An 18,871-nucleotide genomic window follows, 5' to 3' on the forward strand; every position below is an offset into this window, starting at 1 on the left:
GAAAACAAACAATGTGCAATGTTTTGTACGAATTGATACGGTCATCGCCTATACACGTACAAGCATGTACATATATATAATTGCGCAATTTCATGCATTTTTGATAAATGTCATAAATATTAATTAAATGTATGATTCTTATTTTATTTTATATGTTTATGCCCTTTATCCCCATTACATTACTCTTCTTTTCATTTGCATTTACACTTGCTTTATCATTATGGTCATTATTACATATTTATTCTACATAATTTGAAAAGTTTAAAATTTTATAAATATAATTTATATAATTAACTCATTTGAATTTGTAATTAAAAACGATACTATGTTTTCATTTCGTTTTTTGCATATTTTTTGCTATGCATTTTTTTTCTTTTTTTTTTCTCTCTTTTTTTGTGTTATATTTTGCAAATTTTAAAAACTATATTATCACGAAATAAAAACGATATATTATTTAAAAAGCAAATAAACATATATTTATTGAAGTATATACAAAGGGACCACACACATATGTTGTTTATATATATATATATATATATATGTGTGTGTGTGTATGCACACTATTTTACTAATTTAGACAACTATTGAATTAAAATATAATTATTAAGACATCATTTCTTTGTATAAATGACTAATAAAAATAATTATAAGTTCGAATTGTTATGTATGTACACTAAAATAGCTATTTTAAGTTACGGCACATATATATTCGTTCATTTGCTCCGTTACATTTACAGGTACAATGAAATCAAGGACAAATATATATTACGCGCATTATCTAACCGTAATTATTATATACATGGGATAGTTTCTATTTTCTTTACTTATTTTTTGTTTAATTACAAATTTTTTATTATTGTTGTTGGCGGAATATATATAAGATATTCAATGCTATAACATTTCCGCCTCGTTATATATATATGTGTGAATAGCAAGATATAAATATCTGATAAAATATAAAAATGGAGAAAATCGATAATATAAGGAAGTATGATAATTCTCTGTATATAATATCATGATATAATTTACATTAAAATATTTTTTGCTGATTTATTTATTTTTTTCCAGAAAATATAATAAATACTATGATATAAAGCTGGAAAAGTTCAAAAAAAATGCCTTTGAAATTATTGAGTATAAGGATAAGATAATAAGAATGCTATGTGCCATATTGGAGGTGCAAGGAGTTACAACCGTAAACATTAAAGAGTTTGTTTCAAGTAATACATCCTTTATATAGCTAGCTAAGAATAATAAAATTCACTAAAAAGTATTGCATTAACTAAACAATACATTCAATAATCCTTGATTTGTGTAGGCACCACAGATCAAATAAAAGATCACTTACTCGAAAACAGTGAATATGAGTAATACAAATGGAAAATATGTGCGATAAAACATATATATGTATATATATATGTATACCCTTTATATCTGTCTATATTATTGTTGTTTTTTAAATTAGACCAAAATCTAATAAAAAGAAAACATCATCTCGAAAAAGAACAGTAATAAAAATGGAAAGAAAAATAGACTAAACATGCAAATTTATAGGAAAAAATAACATATAAATATGGATATTTATATTTTATAATTATATAGAAATGATTAATTTACGTCATTCTCTTATCTATGTGTTTTTTCTAAGCTGATAAATATTCCAGAGTTCAAAAAGTCAAAAAGAAACAAAGAACTAAATATATTTTCAACTCCAATTAAAAAAGACGAAGAATCATATAAAGAGAAGCATTTATCTGATTCTGTTTTAAGTTCTTATAAATTATCATTAAATGATAAAACCTCTGAAAACAAGATAGTGGAAAATGTAACATCTATGCATACCAATACAATGTTATCTTTATTAATGTTGCGTTGAGCATTTATCAACTTATGGCTCAATATTTTTCTTCAACATTTTATTATATATATATCGCTTTACACTTCTCAGATAAATTCGAGAAGCCTTTTTGTTAGAGAAAGTAATTTGGAAGACCTTTTTACCTATCTCCTCATTCCGTATCAGTCAAATTAGAAAATATTGCACACATGCATATAAATTTATTTTTTTTGCTTCTTATCTTTAGTAGACATAGAACAAGATAGGGTTCAAAGTGAGACTGAGGAAGACAGTTTTAGCAGCAGTGACCATATAAATAATGGCGAATATGACCAAAATATCGTAGAAAGTGTAAAGAAAAAAATAAAATTAAAAAATAATAATAACTTATGAGAGCAATATTTATCTGCATATTTGTTCAATTATATAAATTGCCTTAGTGTTCATAAAAATTTCATTGCTTAAATTTTTCCTTTTGCCCATAACATATATTTATGTTTGTATTAATTTTCTTCTTTTTGCGAAAAAGCACAAGAAATCGGTAGAAAACACCAAAAACCCTGAATTAAAATTCGAGGATGGTCATAAAACAAGTGTTAGAAATGAAGTTAATAATTCGAAGATTTTATCCAAAAATAAAGATATCTATACAGAGGAGTGTCAACTGGTACATTTTATTTGAATAAGTACATAAAAAATATATATGTATATTACATGTAAATATACTAAAAATGTACACATTTATTTCAAACTCGAAATTCAGTGTTTAATGCCCAATACAGAATCTTTACATGGAAACTTCCCTCCCGTTTTTTATAAGCTAAGTTGCGGTATTATTTTTTTTTCATGTCATTTTCAAGTATATATATGATTCATTTTATGTTAACATTGTTCAATATATGTAATAATTTTATCATCATAATAATTAGTTTTTCTTTTTGTTTTCTCAAGATCATATTTTTCATTTAATGTGTGTCTATGAAACTGTAATAAGAAGAGAATGTAGAAAGGTATGGAAAAAGCATTTAAATTCGTTTAAAAATAATTTTAGCTACATTGCAAAATGTTATTATATCTTATGTTCTAAAGAGAGCAAAAATCGAGGGGTATATAATACTCGATCTACGTTTGAGTGATTAATATTGTTTATTTTTTATAAATATTTTTTAAACATTTTTTGATTGAAAAAAAAAAAAATATAAAAAAATTATAATTTAATTAACATAAAAAAATTATTCATTAATATTATTAAAAAAATATATATGAACTATAACACATATATATATGCATATACTTATCAATGCGTTTTTTTCTTTTTATTCCATTATAGACATGTTGTATTTGTCACACCGAATTAAGTGAAGGAGACAAAAGTGAAATAATAAATAAAGTAAAACATGAAAAAAAGGAAAATGACAAAAAGAGCAAACTCTTATTTAAAGCCATGAAATTACAGGAAGAAAGCAAAGATTAAAAAATAATAAAATTGATTAATGTTTAATATCATAGCTTATTTTATAAGTGCTTTCTAATAGTTGATGTTAATTCATTACTTGTAACATAATGCTCATTTTTTGCTATTACAATTTTATTTTTAATTATGATAGTTGTGGGTAAAGCTTTTATAAAATTTTTCTTCGCAATTTCTTCATTATTGTCAATATCAATTCTTATTATGTGGACTTTTTTTCCGAAATTTTTTTCCAATTTGTCCTATTATATGAAAAAAAAAAAAAAAAATAGTTACATTAGTAAAAGTGATAATGATAAAAGATTGGTGAAAAATAACAAAATATGAATAGTTAAAATTAAATATATGGATTTATATATTTATATCCAAATGCATCAACAAAAAAATAATTATTATATATATGCACACATATATTTTATATTTCTATATTACCAATTCTGGTCCTTGTAACTTGCAAGCGTGACACCTGTTAATTTGAATTAAACATAAAAAAAGAAAAATAATGAAGTTCGAAAAGAAAAGTGTATGAAATTTAAAACACAACTCAATAAATAATTTACAAAATTCATAAAAAAAGTATAATTTTCAATATGTGCATAAAATATGGCATTATTATATATATAATAAAGTAAGGGACATCATGTATATTCACATATATTTTTTATTACCATTTGGCATAGAAATACAAAATAAATATAGTATTCTTCATATTAATACCCTAAAAAAATATAAAAGAATATATAAATAATAAATAAGAAATAATTAAATATATACATATATATGAGAGGGTATTGGTATTATGTCCATGTACATAGGAGACTGTGGGAATAATAACTTCCTTCACAATTACATGTTTACACCCATCAAATTTGTATTTTAACAATAATGCATAAGTTTACAAACTTGTATTTATACATGCATATATAAGAACAAATTATGATGTGGATAAAAGTGAAAAACACAACATGAATATAATGTTGCAAGAAATTGTAATTAATGTTTATATATTCAGTGTTAAAGTAACAATAGGTAAATATATATAATATATAAGGGGAAAAATAAGCTAGAATGCGCATTTATTTTATTACATTTATATAATCAGTGCCGCTTTGTTCCAATCTTGGCATCTTGTTGTACATACGCAAATAAAATTTATCATATTTATTCAATGCTGTTAAAGGACTTTCTATTGATGGTAATGGGAAGTCTTTAACACAGTTTACATCCTTAAAGCAAAAAAAACTTATAATAAAAACTAGTAACGCTAATATGCGCTTCATGATGAATTTCTTTATAGTTTATTTAATAATATAGATTTCAGGAAAAAATATTATAACGTTAAATAAAAAATTAGCGAAAATGTAACTAAATATATTTATTCATAAGATCAATATTATTATTATGTACATTAATATAATAAGAAAAAGAAAGAAACTATAATTAGTATATTAAAAAATTATTATAATTAAAAATAAAATATAAAAAGGCAACAACAATATAATATAATATAAAAAAAATGAAAAATCCTAAAAAAATAAAAGTAAAAAAATAAAAGTAAAAAAAATATAAAAATAATTATATTATTAAGCGTGTATTATATATATATAGAATAACTATTAATAAAAACCCCGGTAAACAAGCATCCTGTTTTGCTATACCTATTCTTAAAATTTGCTTTTTTCTTTTTCTTTTTCTGTTTATTTTTTTTCTTTTTTTACTTTTTTTATTTTTTTTTATTTTTCTTTTATTATTTATTTTTTTTTTTTTTCTATTCTTCCTTTCCCCCCTTGTTTTGTTTTCGTTTTTAAATATATACTATTTCGTTAAGCTTTTTATACGTTTGAACCCCCAATATATAAACAACTAAGAATAAAACGCTTTTTGTGCATGCGAAAAAAGGGTGTATTAGTGATAGCTTCATCATTCACAAAAAAACGTTGTTATGTCAAATTAGAACGGGAAAAATCCACATTAAAATATTCATTACATATTGTTTATATATATTGTCACGAAGAAAAGGTATATTTTTTTTTTTTTTGTATATAATTATGGTGTAAGGCCCTTTGAAAAAAAGTTAAAGGAAAAAAGTTTTCTATGGTTTCATTTTTTTATTTTACATTGATTATATTTTAAGTTACATAAAACACCTTTCCTAAATTTTAAGGTTTTAAAAAAATCGATAAAATGATAAGATCGTAATTTTGCTAGGAATTGCACAAAATGTGTTTAGGGTTTTTCATTAGTTAATTATGTATGCTATACATATATATAAACATGTTTGATCGTATAATTGAAAAAAAATGCAAGGTGACGTAACATGTTTTGGGAAACAAAATACACAAAAAGAAAGCAAGAAAATAATATATTAAATATATATGAATACAATATGGATATATATATAATGAGTTTTATATGATTCAAACCAAATAAATAATACATAAAAATGAAATTACACACAAAAAAATTATATATGTTCCCCATGCAAAATAATATCATGCATATGGCGATTATGTTTTTTTTTTGTTGTACTATTACAAACCCGGTAGTGCTTATTTGTCTTTCACTTTTCCATTTGTTTCAAATTATTAATTTTCATTGCATGGATTTTTGCGCGTCTTTGTGATTTTGTATATTGGATCATGTATAATTGTTTGTTTATTTGTTGTATATTTCGGTAATCTAATGAAAAAAAAGATATAGTTTGAAGCTTTAAGGTTTTTATGAAATCTAATAAATCTAGATATGTATTTGTGTAATCAAGGTAACCATTTTGAATAGATAATTGAATAAAGGGATAATAATTATAGTTGTTATTTATTTTTCTTTGATAATAGCTGTATATTGCACCACCCAGTAAACCAAATAAATGTGCTGACCATGCAATACTAAAATTATTTTTTTTGTAAAATAAAAAAATGAAATTTGTTAAAATAGATATATGACATAATTGTAGGGCTGATAGTTTTAAATAAGGAAACGGGAATACAGAAACAAATATTTCATTGGGTTTAACTACTGATAAAATATATACAAGTCCCATTATAGCTCCAGATGCACCTAAAAGTTGAGTATATCTGTTAAGTAAAATATATGGAATAGTTGACATTACAGAAGATAAAAGGCAAACATTAATTATATCTTTATTTGTAACTTTTTTTTCTAAAATATTAGATTTGTAATTAAAAAAATAATAGTAATTTGTTTTTTTTTCTTTAATTTCTGGATATAATAATGTATTAGTAATTGTATGGAATGCCCACATATTGAATAAAAAATGTGGCAATGTCATATGACTAATAGTAGCTGTAAAAATGGTATGATAATGTTTTTTTTTAATATTTTCATATGAACAAATAAAATGTCTACACATAAAATTGTAAAATTTTTTATTTCGAGCAATATCACCCAATCTCCAGCATAAAAATATAACTCCATTAGCAATCAAAAAAAGGTTGTTTCCACTTAATAAATTTTTTTGATATAAATTATTTTCAATTATTTCTTTAAAATTTCTTTCTTGTGTTGGTTCTTTGCCTGTGTTCCCACCAATGGCATTCCCCATATTGTAGCCAAATATTTGATTTCTAATGACAGTAAATTCATCCCTTTTATAATTTTGTTCGTCTTTTTTTTTTTTTATATTATTTATTTTTATTAAATATATATCTTCATCATCTACATTGTTATTCTTTATTTGCTCACATATGAAATCATCATTATTATCACACCTTTGATTGTTTTGATCGCTGCTTATTGGTCTATCCTTTTGTAAAATATATTTGTTCGTTTGTTCAGGTCTTGAAAATATATTTATCCATTTAATAAAATTGGGCATCATTTCATTATTCTGGTATTTATTTTCATCTTTCTTGGTATTATCTGTTAACGCTTTTTTTTCTTTTGTTGTATATGCATTACCCTCTTCCACCTTTTTGTTACCCTTTAATATATACACATGATATAAATAATCACAAGCAAAAAAATAAAATGAACTAAAAATAATAAGCTTTACTCTTTCTTTTAGCTTTATATTTTTCTCCTTTTTTTTAATTGTATTTTCTTGTATTTTTCCTACCACTTTGGTAAAAGCATGAAAACGTTTGCTTGTATTTATATGTAAAAAACGATATTTAAAATAATTATAATAATTAAACATTTTATATTTTTACGTCATTATTTGGATTATGTATACATACAAATTTATGTTTTTTTTGTGTGGAGAAGCATATTAATCTTCAACTTTTATTTTTAACAAAAAAAAAAGGTATAGTGTTTTTTTTACAATAGTGTTACACCCTATAAGCGAAACACTGCTTATTGAAAAATAAAAATTATAAAAAAATGGCGAAATTAAAATATAGTACTAACGTTGGAGGAAAGATAATCGTATCGCTTAAAAAAAAATGTAGATATAAATAGTATAATAGTTACAATAGCGAACTAATGTTGATAATTATCTAAATATATATAAAAAAAATTTTATAATTTTTTATATCTATAATATACTACCATAATAGTTAATTTTATTAGAAAAATAAATATTAATAAATGAGGAGTGTAATGTAATATATAAATATAGTTATTAAAAAAATCATTTGAAATTGAAAAATGTGGCTATTTATTATTATCACTACTTTATGCTTTCTTTTTTGGGAGGTTAAAAATGGTGGTATTACACATTTATCTCTTGTTTAAAAAAGAATAATGAGAATAATAACAAAGGTGGAAAATAATTTGTTTAGACTTACAAATAAAGAACAAATTGAACGATAAGAAATAAGAAAGGTACATGTCAATTAAAAAAAATATACATATATATTAGTAAGGTGTATACATGGGAAATCTTGTTTCTACAAAATATTATAAGTTAATAATTTCTTTATTCGTTTATGGCATATTAAATTTGATGTTTTTACATTTTTTTAGTTTACTTTTCATTAATATTGTGTGTTATGTTTAATGTTCGATCATGCAATTTTGAAATTACAAAAAAAAAAAAAAATACATAAGTGATAAAACAGTTAGGCAACTAATCTATTGAATGATGACATGACATCATACAAAATATGCCTATAAAAAATAGTAGCGAATCTTCAAAAAAATATGATTTTAAAAAAATAATTTTTTTATTTTTTTTCACTATTTTGAACATTGCAAATATGTCAATGTGTAAATATAACTAAAATATAATGATTGGGTTAATTATTTTTTTGTAAGTTCCTTTTCTGTGTGTTTATAAAAGAAGAGAAAAAAAATACATGATAAATTATTTGATACAATATATACATAAAAATGCATATGCATGTAGAACAATCTATTGATAATCCAGTTTCCACAAATGTAATTATATGTACACACACTTGTACAATGTGAAAATAACATGACGGTTATATGTTATTATATCTTACGAATCGACGGATATTGCAATGAATTTTATCCAAGGGGTAGTAAAAAAGTAAGAATCCTCCTAAAATTTTCCCAGATACTACGAAAAAACTTTTAAACTGAATCGCAAAGAAAGGCAAAAAAATATAATAATAAAATTAACAATAAGATAAAATGATCATATAAATAATAATAAAAATAAATGCGAAAAAAAACATAAAGATGAATAATTTAAGAGTAAAATGACATTTATATAAGGACTGCTGCCGATGTTAAAACGCTGCACACCCCAAAAAAAATTACACTAAACATGGATATATAAAGGCATGATGTTGAGAAACAATCATCAGCATGTAAGTAGATACACACAATACATATATATATATGTGGATATAATTTGGTCAATCATTTGTTAATTACGTAGTAGGGGGTATATTTTCCAAATAATAAATTCCTAAAAAAACCATATTTGACATTTGGGTGATACTCTTTGGGCATCTGAAAGTTGCCCCTTTTCATTTCGCAGGTCTCATAAGGTAAACTAATTTTTTGATTCATTTTGCAAATATGTATTTTTTTAAAATAATAATAATAGTACAAGCAACACAATAACTAGCTAGCGAAATTATCGTACCAAATTAAAAAATATAATAACGATAATATAAAAATGTAACGAATAAATGTAAATGTTTTAGTACAATTTTTTTTTATTGATAAAAGTCTTACATATTTGAGTGAAACAAATAATGCATTTTACCAAAAAAAAAAAAATATAATTAATTTTACATTTTTTTGAAATGTACTATGATTATATATTTGTTAAAATGTTATATTATTTGGAGGGGAAAATTATATATTTAAAAGGGTTAGTGGAAAAAAGAATATATATGATTATTATATATAATACTTTTTTGTTATCAGTTTAAGAAATGCACATTAAAAAATTATTATAGCATGAAAAAAAATAAATAGTAAAAAAATAAAAGAAATAACAACAATATAAAAACAAAAAAATAAAAAAATAAAAATAATTAAAATAATCTAAAAAATTTAAGTTAAAAACTGATTAATTTGACACATAAATCTGACGGAAAAAATACCATGAAGGCAAAATGAAGAAAAATAAAAAATAACTGCGAATAAATTATGTATACATAGAAAACATGTGAACTATTTATACGTAGATATTATGTGTGATGAATAATTTTCGACTAAAAATATTTTGAAAATGTGTTAAAATGTAATGAGATGTATATTTACATATGTGTAGGGGAGAAAGCCATATAGTTTTAATAATAATTGAGGGTATAAATTGTTAAAATAAAATAAAATTAAATAAAATTAATTTTTTCCATCGTTTTAAGAGGTTATAATATTTGCTAGTACACACATATATGTGTCGATATATATATGGGTTATAGATTTCCATGTGAATTTGTATAATGTGTATTTCATGAATAATATCATTCACATCATATTTTTAGCTATAATAGACACTATATGTTTTATCTTTTTGACACACAACAATAATTGGAAAGGTTGCAATGTTAACATTTAAGCATAAGTATATATATGGATATGTGGCTTTGTGTTTGACCTTTAAAAATTCTTTTCGCATTTTCATGGGTAGACAATTTGCCGAATAAACGATAATATGAATTAGTTTGCTATTTTTTAAAAATGTTTTAAATTATATACATTATATGTGCAATCTTACTATCACTGAATATTCTGCACCTTTCTAAATCCACTAAAAACTTCACCATTGGTTGGTGTATTCAATTCACTAACGTCTTTTACATTATTGTTCCACTTTATGGAAGCTTTATTATTATGATTAATATTTTTATTTGAAATGTGTGTAATGGTTGGATTCTCAACTAAATTAGCATTTATTTTTTTGCTTTTTTTTTTCGTTTTTTTATACTCTTCATTTTCCTCTTCTTCGGTCACTGTTATGTCTGATAATTCTTGGTGAAATCTTATCTTTCGTTTTTTTTTAATTATTATTTTTTCCCCTTCATCTGTATTTACTTCTTTTCTGTATATCACGTTATCAATTTTTTCAAGGACTGTCAAAAAAAATATGGAATAAAATGTGGATCAATATTAGGTATGAATATTATATGTGCAAAAAAATAAGAACAAAGAAAATGTATGTTTACATAAAACTATAAATGTGAAAGTAGTATATAAAAAGCAGTCAAACTATGAACATGTAAATACAGGCTAAGAAGGATAACTTCTTTTCCCTTTTTATTAATGTCGAATTACTTTGCTTCCTTTTGGCTTCATCTGCAATGTCATATTCCTTTGGGAATTCACTTCGATTATAGGGAATTTGCATATAATTATTATTTGCTTTTAAAATGTCATCATTATCTCTGAATGGTTCATACAACGAATTTTTAATTTTTTTTTTGACACTTTTACTACTGCTAGCTGAACTATCAGATTCAAAATCACTAAATTTGACATCACCTAAACTACAATTTATTAAAAGTTTTTTTTTTTTTAATAATTGTTTTTCTCTTTCTAATTCTAGTTTTTCTCTATTTGTTAATTCTTTATTAAATTCTTTTCCTTGATATGTAAATTTTTTCAAAAATATATCTTCTTCTAATTTTTCCATTTCTTCGTGATATTTTAGTTTTATAACTTCATTATCGCTATTGTATTCTTCATTATTTATGAATTCGTTAAGGCTATAAAATGAAGGAAAACATGTTTGCAATTTATTGACATAGGCGATGCATTTCTCAAGACACATGATGATTAGAATATATATGGATATAATGCATTATCCGAGTAGTGTGCACATAGAAATGAAATAAGGAAAATGAAAAAAAAAAAATTATGATTGTAAAGACAAGCTTACCCTTCATTGTTGTACTGATCATCATCCTCAAAATCGTCTTCGTTATATTGTTCCTTCTTTAGAATCTGTGCTCGTCTTCTTTCTTCTGGATCTTCTATATTTTCATCTTCACTTTCTTCTGCTTCCATTTCAAACATGTTTTTCATTCTCTCAAGCTTCATCCTGATAAATTTGTTAAAAATAAAGAAATGTAAAGAAATATAAATGAAAAAATATCGTTGCATACTTGTTCCGATGGATTATGTAAAAATATAAAACGAAACACAATTTATGTATTCTTTATAGTGTTATACTTTTTTTTTTCATCCAAATATTTCTGTCTTTCAACAATGTCTTCAATATTGTTAGCTTCATCATGAGTTTCATCAAATTCATTTAATTTTTTTTTCTTGTTCTTTGTTTTATGGATTTCTGCATCTAAGTCTTTTTCGTCATCTTTTTGATAGTCTCTTTTGCTTTTAAATGAATCTTTATTCTTGTTTATATAATAAGATTGATTATTTTCATTAATGTTATCTTTCTTTGCTTCACTTTTATGTTCATTTGGATTTTCATTAATTTGTTCCATAATTTGGTCATCGTCAAGTATTTTTTTTTTTTTTTTTGTGTGTATTTGTAAATATTTGATATCTTCATTTTCACTGTTAATTTCCGCTTTGTCTTGCTCCTTATTTTCCTCAATTATTTTTTCTTCTGCTTTATTTTCCACTTTTACATTTTGAGTATTTATTTTATTTTTACTTAAAAAATTTGTTAATTTCATTTGTTTGATGTCTTCATTGGAGCATATTTTTTTTATTTTTTTGGTTAACTGTTGTTCGTTTTTTTTCATTTCTTCGTAGTCCTTGCTTGGGCCATGCTTTAAATCGAAAGTTCCCACAGAACTCGTCCTTGTCCCATTTGAAGTGATTATTTCGCTTGTTTCAGCTCCTTTAATGTCGTTTATTTTGGCTACTTTTTCTTCAGCCCCTTTAATGTCGTTTATTTTGGCTACTTTTTCTTCACCCCCTTTAATGTCGTTTATTTTGGCTACCTTTTCTTCAGCCCCTTTAATGTCGTTTATTTTGGCTACCTTTTCTTCAGCCCCTTTAATGTCGTTTATTTTGGCTACCTTTTCTTCAGCCCCTTTAATGTCATTTGCTTTGGCTACCTTTTCTTCAGCCCCTTTAACGTTGTTTGTTTTGGCTACCTTTTCTTCGAAATATGTTTCTGGCTTTCCTGCTAGACAAACACTTTTGCTGCTGTCAAGCTGATTGGTAAATTCTTCCTTTGTGAAATAAAAGGTGGTGTCCTCAAACTTTCGTTGTTCAGTTACTAAATTCGACATATTCCATATTTGAAATTTGTTGAGCTCATTTTGAACATTCCACATGTCTTTGTATTGATCCAGTAACCATGGTTGGACGTTTAATTCAAAATTGATTGGATGATTATCATTATTTTTAATAATTTTGAGAAGTCCATAATTTTCTGCATATACTCTTCTTTTACTATATTCTAATTTTTTATTTATACTTGGAAATTGTAGAAAATAATTTATTAAGATATTTTTTTCGTCAATATTAGTTGGTGGTTTTATATATACTAAATCATTATTATTTGATTTGTGAAATTTATGAATGTTAGGATTAGAATATTTTGGTCCTTCTCCAAAGTATTGGGCAGCTGATTCTAATAATGAATATACATTAAATGTTTTTTTGTGATCTTTTTCTCTCTTTTTTTTTTTCATTTCTTCTATAGCTTTTTTTTTTCTTTCTGCTTCTTCTAGTTCTCTTTTTTCAGCAACAGATAATTCAGGATTATCTATAAATTTATCTTCGTCATTATTTTCATTTTTTTTCAAAGATTTTTGTTCTGTTTCATTTCCGTTAACACTACTATAACTGTTAATGTTATTATTACCACCAACACTTCTATTATTTGGTTTAACATTTCGTTTTCCCATTTTTAATAATTTTAATTTTCCCCATGGATTGTCTACTAGCATATCCACCTTTTTCTTTGGATCTTGTTCGTTTAGTTTTTTATTAATATGGTAAAACATAGGATGTAAAGTAAATCCTCTGATATCTGGATTTATTGATTTGGGAATAATATAAACACATGGCATATCTTCTTGTACATATCTCATAGATATGCATAAATTTAAATAAAAAAATAACTCCCTTCTTTTTATTGGTTCTAATATATTCATTTCTTTTATCTTCTCATTATTATCCTCTACAGTTGGTATATCATATATATTTTTTTTTAAATAAGACACATATTCCTTTACTGCTTTAATTTGTTGGTTACATAAATTCACTAAATTATCTATTATTATTAAATCTTTCTTTTTGTAGAATATGCTATTAAGGTCTGAAGAATTTTTTTCTTCAGAATCTTGGGAAGGTTCATTTTCATTTGGGTTATCTACTTTTTTTTCTTCTTCTGTTTTTCCTTCTTTTTCTTCGTCTTTTTTTTCTTCTTTTTCTTCTTTTTCTTCTTCTTTTTTTCCTTCTTTTTCCTCGTCTTTTTCTTCTTCTTTTTTTCCTTCTTTTTCCTCGTCTTTTTTTCCTTCATCTTTTTTTAGTCTATCTGTTTTAACATTTATTCCAGCTTCCCCATCTATATTTTTATAGGATGATCCTAACTTGCTTAGTGTAACGAAGCAGTTGATTATGCTTCTTTTGTTTTTAGTTAATTTGTCAAACCATAAAAGCTCCATTTTTTTTACATCATTTTTATCCATATTATCCAAAATTATGTTATTTTCAGATAGAAATATGTCCTTTTTATTTAAAGGAATTATAACCTTTAAACTTTCAAAAATATATTCTTCGATATTATATTCCTTTTTTAAAAATGATATATAAATTGATTTTAATTTTATTTTATCTTCATCCGTTTTTACATCTTCCATTAGTTTTGAATTTTTTATTTTTTTGTTTTTTCTTGTCGTTTCATTTACTGCACCATCTATAGGGACATTATCTTCATTTTTTTTTTTTTTTTTTTTTTTGGTTATATCCTTTTTTTCCTCATAATCATCATTTTCATTTGTTGTATTACTATTTGTTTCGCCTTTTTCACTTTGTGTGTTATTTTCCCAAAGATCATTTTCCTCGCTTTCTCCTTCTATTTCATTTTTCATTTCTTCTTCAGTTTCTTTCTCTGTGTTTTCACCTTTCCCCTTTCTTTCTTCTTTTCCTTTTTTTATTCTTTTATTTTTTTTATCGTTTTTCATTTTCTTTTGTTCTTTCTGTGTGTCTACTTCATCCAGCTTATGATTCTCATCAATTGTATGATTTTCATTATCAAGTGTTTGTTTTTTTGAGTCAGTATTTTTTAAAATAAAATCTTTTTTGTTAAACTTAAATGCTTTTATTGGTTTTTCTGTCTCCTTTTGGATATCTGATTCGTCACTATTTTGTGGATTGGAACTCTTTTTCAGTTTTCTCAATTTTTTTATAACTTTTTTTTTGGAATCGTTATCACCGTTATTATTTTCGCTTTCTTTTCCGTTTTTATCATTATTCACAACCTTATTTCCACCGTCTGATTCGATATTCTCTTCGACGGGGTTTCCCGGCAAGGGTTTGGAATTATCCTCTTCCAAACCTGAATCATCACCTTTGTCAATCAATTTATCTTTGTTTTGTATTAAGCTATTATTTATATCTTGTGCTGACTCCTTTATCGATTCTTCTTCTGATTTTTTACTTTTTTCTTCCGTTTCTTCTTTTTTATTATTATCATTTATCACGTCTTCATTGTTATAATCATTTTCCTCTTCATCTTCGTCTAATATAAGCTTCTTTTTTTTAAAAATATTCATCATGAATAATTTTTTTTTTCTACAGAATAATTAAAACAGTAATTTTTCTGATTTTTTTGTTTAAAAGCATAATATAATAATTTTGTTTATATGCATTTTATAGCATTCTTTGTTTTGGGGATAAAAAAAAAGTGTGTGAAAATGAGGTTAATATTATGAGACTGAGGACAAACTAAACAATCACACGCTATAAAAATTGGGAATAAAAAAAATTCCTTCAAAAATAAGAAAAGTTAAAAATGTGATCTAGCTTATCCGTTCAAAAATGAGATAGAGCCAATACAAGAGGCAAAATAATTTATTATTATTTATTTTCAATTAATTTCATACTGCATATTCGATTAATAAGATATATTATGTGTGCGTATATTTTCTCTCAAATTTAGTAAGGCTTAAATAATCCTATTATTGGAAGACATATACGTTATTTTATAATTATAAGTGAAAAAAAAGAAAAAAGAAAAACAAAAAAATGTAGTATTCGTTTTTTCTTCACAATAAATTTATGATACTGCTTTGCTATTTTGTTTCAACTTTTTTGTTGCATATGCTTTTATTTCCTTTTTATTTCTTTGATATTTTAAATCATGGTGAATTAAAATAGTAGTCTCAAAAAATATATAACTGTATATATGATATGTATATATATATATATATATTACATAAATGTGTCAAAAATGTATGAAATAAAAATAAATGTGGGAAAAAGCGATAAGCATTGGCTTACACCTATTATATAATATCATTTTAAGAAATTTCATTCAGTATTAATTATGAGTATTATTATATTTTCCATATATTTTCCCCAAAAATCAAAATAATAAAATAATCACAGTTAAATAATAGTGATGGCATTATAATTGTATATTTTTTTTCGCTGTATTTGCTCTCAAATTAGCGAACACAAATATGCTCATATTTCAAAATAATAAGAATGTAATTAATCAATTAAATTAAAAAAAGGCGAATTATTTTGAATTTAATATGGGTCATCAATTTTATGTATTGTATGCATTTTTTTTAATATTATATATACATATTTTTCCTTACATAAAGGCAATTATGAAATGTCAATTATTTCAAGTGTGTAATTAAAGGCATACAAAAATGATTATATATTTATTCTGATTAATATATGTAAAAAAATGTAATATAATAAATAAAAATAAGTATAAATTTTGAAGCAAAAAATGAGAATATAAGATAAAAATAAAGGAATGATAATGGTATTATGTGGAGAGGACCTTGTGAGTTGTGTAAGGCATTTATGCTAAAAAGGAAATTATATATTTTTTAAATTGTATCTCTAGCCGTTTGAACACTGAAATACACCATTCTTTCTCCAAAAGGTTGAACAGGGAAAAATACCAAAATGTGTTATTCTTACATTTTCATAAAATGATATTTATAACATCCTGAAAAAATATTACTTATATTTACATTCTTTCAATTTTCCACATGAGAATAAATTAGCATGGCAATTATCTTACAGAATTATCATTTGTCATTTTTTTATTTAATCATTATTTTATTAAATCGTTATTTTATTATTATTTTGTTTATTCCCTTAATTATTTTTGTTTTAAGGTTTTATAGTAAAAAATTTAGTGTATGTATAGAATATTGTCATTTTGAAAACAGCGAAACATTTGCGCAATGAATTATATATACTTTATTAAAGAGAAAAATTAATTACGAAAAATGCCTCTTTTATAAAGCATATATGTATATGCATTTAATATGAAAAAGGGAATTGTGCAACTTTTATGGCATGGCAGAAAAATATAGAAATATTCAAGTGTTTATGTTTTGGTATCATTTAAATCGTTTTAATATTTTTTAAAGTATATAAAAAAATAGTATAATCAGTTGAAGGGTGAATATGTAAATCATTTAAATAAATGTATGATATACATATTTTAAGCCAATTTTTGTAAAAAAAAATATTAATTTTGGCTTGTTTCCATATTGGAATGTAAATGTGCTTATATATAAATGAATGGGCGTCTGAAACTGTTTATAAATGTTCCCATAATGAGCATGCATATATTAGAAGATGTATATGCACATATTTATATCGACAGCGATTTAATAAACAAAGATATATTATAGCTAAAAAGAGTAAATAATGAAAAGTCTAAAGCTGGCGAAAGGTTTAGCTATATTTTGTATATGTATATTTATATTCATAAATAATGGAAAGAATGTTTTCGTTAAAGGTAAATCACATTTAAATATTTCAAAATGTAGGGGTTGCCCTAAGTTTTTTAATAAATATATGAATTTAATGATTAATACAAATAATGGAGAGAAAAAAAAAAGGTATAAAAAAGGGTTAATAGAAGCACATAGTAATTATGAAAACTCCTACAATAATAATCAAATAAATATGTCGAATAAATTTATTAGGAGGCACACAAATTGTTTACTAACAATCGATCCCAATAAGCTTACTAATAATACCCCATTAAAATCGAATAATGTTATACAGAAACACATGAGAGCTAAGTATAATTTAGGAAATGCTAATTATAGGATACAAAAAGAGTTACATAACTTTTTAAAAAATCCACCAATAAATTGCACGTTAGATGTTCATCCGAATAATATTCGAATTTGGATTGTAAAATATGTAGGATTAGAAAATACAATTTATGCTAATGAAGTTTATAAAATAAAAATAATTTTTCCTAATGATTATCCATTAAAACCTCCTATTGTTTATTTTTTACAAAAACCACCTAAACATACACATGTATATTCAAATGGAGATATATGTCTAAGTTTATTAGGAAATGATTACAACCCAAGTTTATCGATTTCCGGATTAGTATTATCAATTATATCAATGCTATCCTCAGCAAAGGAAAAAAAATTACCTATTGACAACTACACACACGCTGACGCAAAACCTGGAAGCAGCCAAAACAACTTTCTCTACCATGATGATAAATGCTAATCCATATGAAATAGAGGAATATATATTTAGAGAGAGAAATATAGACGTATAAGCGAATCTCGTTTTACTTATGATTGCGCGAAATTAGTGGTTATTAATTTTTTTTTTATGAAAAATTAATATATTTTACTAAAATGTTGTATATTTTAATTTTTATTCCACAAAGTATGACAACCTTTTCGTTTTATTTCTTTTGTATATTAAATATAATTTTTTTCATCTATTTTTTAATTTACCTGAAGATATTTTACTTAGCAATTTTTATATGCATATATCGAAGTTAGGCACATGTCTATATTATATGTCAAATTCAACATGCATATAATCATTAATTTTATTACTACAAGTATTATTATCTTACTTTTTAATATTGTTTATTATATATTTTTTATTTATTTATCACGAACATGTTTACAATTTTTTTTCGATTTTCCACTTATGAAAAACTTTGATAAAATATATTTCTTTAAATTAACAATTGTTTTGAAATATGTTAAAATGTCTTATAAACGGAAATAGAA

The 18,871-nt window shown here is 23.9% G+C and overlaps 6 protein-coding genes across 6 annotated transcripts; 2 read left to right on the forward strand and 4 right to left on the reverse strand.

Annotated features, from left to right (window-relative positions):
* Nucleotides 1-962: 962 nt before the first annotated feature.
* On the forward strand, nt 963-3,311 carry PY17X_1363600 (conserved Plasmodium protein, unknown function; the record flags this gene model as incomplete). Its single annotated transcript, XM_022957306.1, has 11 exons — nt 963-988; nt 1,069-1,220; nt 1,319-1,367; nt 1,466-1,508; nt 1,649-1,825; nt 1,949-1,979; nt 2,085-2,188; nt 2,367-2,504; nt 2,601-2,667; nt 2,789-2,847; nt 3,168-3,311. 11 exons carry the CDS (start codon nt 963-965, stop codon nt 3,309-3,311), a joined length of 990 nt encoding a protein of 329 aa, XP_022813744.1.
* A 41-nt stretch (nt 3,312-3,352) lies between these two features.
* Nucleotides 3,353-4,588, reverse strand: PY17X_1363700 (thioredoxin 2, putative; the record flags this gene model as incomplete). The annotated part of the gene is made up of 4 exons (XM_022957307.1): nt 3,353-3,550; nt 3,741-3,774; nt 3,977-4,026; nt 4,397-4,588. 4 exons carry the CDS (start codon nt 4,586-4,588, stop codon nt 3,353-3,355), a joined length of 474 nt encoding a protein of 157 aa, XP_022813745.1.
* Nucleotides 4,589-5,868: 1,280 nt separating this feature from the next.
* Nucleotides 5,869-7,464, reverse strand: PY17X_1363800 (rhomboid protease ROM6, putative; the record flags this gene model as incomplete). The annotated part of the gene is made up of 1 exon (XM_022957308.1): nt 5,869-7,464. The coding sequence occupies one exon, from the start codon at nt 7,462-7,464 to the stop codon at nt 5,869-5,871; it is 1,596 nt and encodes a 531-aa protein (XP_022813746.1).
* Nucleotides 7,465-8,506: 1,042 nt separating this feature from the next.
* Nucleotides 8,507-9,251, reverse strand: PY17X_1363900 (conserved Plasmodium protein, unknown function; the record flags this gene model as incomplete). Its single annotated transcript, XM_022957309.1, has 3 exons — nt 8,507-8,533; nt 8,717-8,812; nt 9,114-9,251. 3 exons carry the CDS (start codon nt 9,249-9,251, stop codon nt 8,507-8,509), a joined length of 261 nt encoding a protein of 86 aa, XP_022813747.1.
* A 1,161-nt stretch (nt 9,252-10,412) lies between these two features.
* Nucleotides 10,413-15,394, reverse strand: PY17X_1364000 (conserved Plasmodium protein, unknown function; the record flags this gene model as incomplete). The annotated part of the gene is made up of 4 exons (XM_022957310.2): nt 10,413-10,765; nt 10,968-11,398; nt 11,572-11,733; nt 11,865-15,394. 4 exons carry the CDS (start codon nt 15,392-15,394, stop codon nt 10,413-10,415), a joined length of 4,476 nt encoding a protein of 1,491 aa, XP_022813748.2.
* A 2,125-nt stretch (nt 15,395-17,519) lies between these two features.
* Nucleotides 17,520-18,350, forward strand: PY17X_1364100 (ubiquitin-conjugating enzyme E2, putative; the record flags this gene model as incomplete). The annotated part of the gene is made up of 1 exon (XM_720410.1): nt 17,520-18,350. The coding sequence occupies one exon, from the start codon at nt 17,520-17,522 to the stop codon at nt 18,348-18,350; it is 831 nt and encodes a 276-aa protein (XP_725503.1).
* Nucleotides 18,351-18,871: the final 521 nt, after the last annotated feature.

Source organism: Plasmodium yoelii (genome assembly GCF_900002385.2).
Source record: "Plasmodium yoelii strain 17X genome assembly, chromosome: 13".
Taxonomy (NCBI): Eukaryota; Apicomplexa; class Aconoidasida; order Haemosporida; family Plasmodiidae; genus Plasmodium; species Plasmodium yoelii.